Source organism: Frankliniella occidentalis, unplaced genomic scaffold, assembly GCF_000697945.3.
Source record: "Frankliniella occidentalis isolate FOCC.00 unplaced genomic scaffold, Focc_3.1 Scaffold4, whole genome shotgun sequence".
In the NCBI taxonomy this organism is placed as follows: Eukaryota; Metazoa; Arthropoda; class Insecta; order Thysanoptera; family Thripidae; genus Frankliniella; species Frankliniella occidentalis.
Genome location: NW_026267134.1, coordinates 3,187,095 through 3,191,725, shown reverse-complemented (window position 1 = coordinate 3,191,725; position 4,631 = coordinate 3,187,095). Strand labels below are relative to the sequence as shown.

Sequence of the window (4,631 nt, the reverse complement as noted above, 5' to 3'; positions counted from 1 at the left end):
CCCCCGCCGCCCCCTCCACGCACCCTCGACTTCGTGCAGCAGGTGGGCGCGGATGGCGTGTCTTGCCATGAGGCGTGTCACTTTGCCGCTGCGGCTTACACAACACCGATGGCGCTTGTCTTTCTCAGGACGAGCCGTGCCCGTGCCCGTGGGGAGCGCCAGGCCAGGCCCCCCAGGGGTGCCCGTCGGGTGCCCCGGGCCGGGGTGCTCGCCGCTGGGCGGGGTGGACGAGGACGCGTCCTCGGCATGCCGCTGAGCGGCCTTGCAGTCCGGGCCGCCCGTTGAGAGGCTCCGAGAGCCCGCTCGGCCCAAACTGGCGCCCATGAGACGGAACGCCCCGAATGTCTTTCTCCTGCCCCGAAGTCGCGTCCAGGATCAGGTACTTGCGGGAGAGTGGTTCGTGTGCGTCGAGTGACCCTGATGACCGACCTCAGACTGCTTTTAGCGAGAGAAACCCACTTGCGACTGAGATAGGCAAATGACGGAGATGTTGTTGCCTCTCGGTTATAAATCTTCCAACAACCCAGTATGCCCAGTATCGAAACAATGTCGGAAAGGCACACTGTATGTATACTGAAGACATCGTTTCGACAGTGAGGGGCACTATTTCTTCAAGCAGGTGCGACCCCGCCGGCCCTGCTGGGCGCGCTGTCCTGCGGGCGCGCAGGGCGCTGCATTGGGCCCCGCCGTCAGCTCCGGCGGCACCGCCTCCTGGACCCGCACCCAGGCAAGCTTAGAGAAGTCCCCATGGAAGGGGAAGTCATCGCGGGGAGAGACAATGCGACAACGCACTCTTCTCTTGCTGCGATTGACGTTCCAGCACGGAGGTCTGTAAGCATCGCGCCGACGACCCCCACGCTGAGGGCCGCCGGGGCCGTTCGCCCTCGCCGCTCTTCTTCAAGAATGGCGCCTTCTACGTGCAACACGAGAGGGGCGACGGCCACCCCCGGGGCGCCGTGGCGCGCTGTCGCGGCCGCCTGTCGCGCTGGTACGCGCTGCACTGCCCGCGCCGCCACGGGGCCGCGCGCCGGCGACACCCTCGTCGGCGTGGTCGCCGTCAGGATGCAACGAGGTAGGTCGCCTACCGGTCGTGGATCCCTTTCCCCCCGGACGCAGTCGACTCCACCACGCCCGTCCTGGCCGGCCTGCAGGTGGCCGACCCTCGCGGCGCTTCCCGGCCCGATGGCGCGGGAGCTGCCGGCCCGCCGCTGCCTCGCGTTCCTGGCCAAGTTCCTCCGATTGAAGTTCTTCCTCGGTTGGCGGCGCCGGGCCTCACTGAGCCTCCTCTCGCCCGCGTTATCCCCCGCAGTCCTGGCCGCGGCCCGCTGCGTCGGCCGCGTCGACAGGGCGAGCCAAACGCGGCACCCCCGCCGGCACAGGCCCGACGGCAAGGGGTGCGTAGGGTGACCCACTGACCTGACGGAGAGTGAGGGGAAATGGAAGTAGGGGTATGGGGGGGGGGAAACATGGTCCGGAATCGCATTATAGGCCTGTAGCGTAAAAGCAATCTGAGGTCGGTCCGGTATTGAGGTCATTGAACACTCTGCGATCTGGATATATACGGCAACCAATAAATTTCACTCAAGTATTTTTGAAAAATAATGTTGTAGAAGAGAATCGAGACTGGGAGTGCACTCGTACTTTTATCGGTCGCTAAATGTCTTCTCCTGGCAAGGCGCTCACCTCTTTCTACCCCGTCCTTACTCCTCAGTGACTGGGAGGCCGTAGAAGCAATCGTGCGCCTCGTTCTGGGACGCACCATGGACGATCTGGTGCAGCGCGTAGCCCAGATGTTCGTGAAGGAGCCCCCCATGGTGGTCGCCGCTCCGCTGCCCCTCCCCGCGCCCCCCTCGGCTCTCGCCCTGGTCCGCCCCCAGCAGCGCTCGCCCGCCGTAGAGGACAAGCGCGGGGCCGTCGCCAAGTCCGAGATGGTCCTGGTTTCGCCAAAGACGGCCTCCAGCGCGGTGGGAGCGGGCTCGGCAGGGAAGAGCCGCTCCCATCCTGTCGCCACCTCGCCGAAGGCCAGGATCTCCAAGCCCGGGCAGTGCCGCTGCAGGGACAGCCGAGACCAGATCGAACGGTTGTCCATGACGTGGGCATCCTCCGGCGACAGCTCCGACGTGCACCCGACTGCCAACAAGCCGGCCGACAGCCAGGTGGCCGTGGTGCCCAGCCGCTACAGCAGCGTGGTAGACCGGCCCCCCTGGAGGCACTCCTTCCGGACCCCCAGCGACGTGAGGACGCCAGGGTGAGTGCTGGGTTGGGCGACAACAGGGCGGGGAGGGAGGCGTCCTCGGTTCACCAAATTGACGGCGCTCTGCACCTCCAGCTGGAGCGGTCCGAGCCGAGCGACCCCGCCCGTGTCACCGCTCGCGTCGCCGCGGCAGAGGAAGGATGTCGTCCAGAAAAAAGGGAAGGCCACGGAACAGGCGGCCGGGGCGCACGAGAGAGCTCGCGGGGACGCCCTCGCGGACGCCCGGGGAGACGCCCGGGGAGACGCCCCGGCTCCTGACTCCGCCCCGGCGGCGGCGGCGCACGCCAGGTCGAAGGTCAACATCAAGTCGACCGCCTCCCGGATTCACCATCACCAGTCGTCGGTCCAGGTGTTGTACGAGACCCCGCCGAGGCCGCAGCCGGCCCCGGCACACGGGCACTTGGTCTCACCCGCCTCGCCGAGACCGTGCCAGCAGCAGCAACGGCGAGCGGGAACCGAAATCAAGGTGGTGAAAGAGGCCGAGGCCCAGGGCCCACTGAAGCCGGCCCTCAGCGAGGCCGAGACCCAAACTCACGGTGCTCCCGGGTCGGGACCCTGCTGCCGCTCCGTCATGAACCAGGTCCAGGAGCTGAGGAACCTCATCACCGGCCTTCAGCGGACCCTGAGTCAGCTCGGGCAGGATGCCAAGCAGAGGGACACTGAGGCAGATCGATGCCGGCAGGTCAGCGGGCTCGACAACAGTGCGTCGGTGTACCAGGTGGCTGAGAGCTCAGTTGGGATTTCGTATTTATACAGGGGCGGGTTGCCTACTCTCTGGGTGGCTTGAGCCCTGTCCTGAGATTGTAGCCAAACCCGCCCGCACGACCGCGTGCGATGCGTGTCAGCACGAAAATCCACGGGGCTTTTCAGCCACCTGCCAATTCTTAACTAATTTGATCTTTTTCTCGTTATTTCTAGGGTGTTGAGTTTTGGCAAAAGCGTTATGAAGATCTCAGGGAGGAACTAGTTCGATGCCAAAGAGCTCAAAATAACTTGCTCATAAAAAGTAAACCGAACGACGGCTATTCATGATGATGCTCGGTTCAACTCTGAAACTCTTTTTCTCTTGCGGGCCGGGGGGATTTACTCAAAAGTTACTTTGTGATTACTAAAATAAACAACGTTAACCATTTATATTTCAAGGTTGGTTATTCCCCCCCCTTCCCCTAGCACTTTTCTCCATCATCGATTTACGACTTCAAACTGCAAATTGTCCTGCTACGTGTGAATGCGCCTGATTCCCAAAAACGTGAGCCAATCTTTTCGCGAATCCGAATGGCGATAAACGTAGAGCATGCGCGATATCGGTTCTTCCCGAACCGGGGAGTCACCGGCCGTCGTGGTCGCGGCAAGGCGTCCGACTGAGGCGGGAAGAGGTTAAGGCACCGTGACGCACGGAGTCTTTTCGCAGAGCCTCCGCGCGGCGGCTGCGCGGGAGCGTGCACAGCAGCGGAGGGTTTATGCAAAGACGGGACTTCCCCGGCCCGTCCTCTCGCCCACGTCTGTTTCGCCCCGCCCCGAAGACGGCATCAGGCAGCGATATATAAGCGGTTTACGCCGATGGATCAGCATCACTTCAAGTGAAGCAGTAAGGACCCTGCACAGCCAGCGTATCCAACTCCTACTCCGCAGCCCTTTGTGAGTATGCACCAAGTGTGCATCGTCTTTTGGAACGCGAAAATCACCAAACGACCCTTCCTCGGGCCTCCGTCAAAAATGTGGCAAAAATAGCAATTTGAAGTAAATGTGGCTGTGGAAGCTCTCTTAGCGCCTGTCAGGTAGGCAACATCCTGGCTGGGATGCATGCGTGTCCTGCGGGGTGGCCTACCCTGAGTATCACAGGCGCCTAGCTCCCGTCGTTCGCCGTATGAAACTGAGGGAAACGGACGTACTTTAAGGATGGCCGGGCGGCTCCACCCCACATCACGTACGTGCTCTTTCTAACGCTACACTTTGTCGCTCACAGGCCGACATGCACTCCCCCGTGCCCGTCGCCCTTGCGCTATTGGCGTGCGCCGTGTGCGCCGTCCTCGCCGCCCCAGCCGCCCAGCAGAAGACCCCCTTCAAGTTCCCCGCGCCCGGATCGCCTCCGCCGCCGCCGCCCAACCAGCGTCACGGGCAGCTTGGTGGCTACGTGGACCGGCAGAAGGGGGTGGGCACCTCGGTGCACATCAACGGCCAGGGTGACGCCTGGGTGTCGCGCAACGGCAACAGCAGGGTGACCGTGGACGGCCACTACGGGCAGTACATCAGCGGGCCGGCCAAGGGAGCCAAGGACTACGGCGGCTTTGTCACCTTCAAGCACAACTTCTAGATGGATTGGCAAATAATGTGAGAGTATGAAAAGTTCTGTTTTTTTTTTTGTTGTTTTTTTTTT

At 62.6% G+C, this 4,631-nt stretch overlaps 2 protein-coding genes across 3 annotated transcripts; both read left to right on the top strand.

Moving 5' to 3' along the window:
• LOC113204183 (uncharacterized) lies at window positions 1-3,388 on the top strand. Of its 2 annotated transcripts, XM_026419247.2 has the most exons (5): window positions 1-42; window positions 129-379; window positions 1,712-2,248; window positions 2,330-2,936; window positions 3,173-3,388. In XM_026419247.2, exons 2-5 carry the CDS (start codon window positions 342-344, stop codon window positions 3,284-3,286), a joined length of 1,296 nt encoding a protein of 431 aa, XP_026275032.2. In that variant the 5' UTR covers window positions 1-42; window positions 129-341; the 3' UTR covers window positions 3,287-3,388. The 2 variants fall into 2 exon arrangements, with proteins under 2 accessions (XP_026275032.2, XP_052124150.1); XM_052268190.1 differs by lacking the exons at window positions 1-42; window positions 129-379 and adding an exon at window positions 1,037-1,394.
• A 338-nt stretch (window positions 3,389-3,726) lies between these two features.
• Window positions 3,727-4,592, top strand: LOC113204213 (diptericin A). The gene is made up of 2 exons (XM_026419288.2): window positions 3,727-3,892; window positions 4,221-4,592. The coding sequence occupies exon 2, from the start codon at window positions 4,227-4,229 to the stop codon at window positions 4,566-4,568; it is 342 nt and encodes a 113-aa protein (XP_026275073.1). The 5' UTR covers window positions 3,727-3,892; window positions 4,221-4,226; the 3' UTR covers window positions 4,569-4,592.
• The last annotated feature ends 39 nt before the right edge of the window (window positions 4,593-4,631 follow it).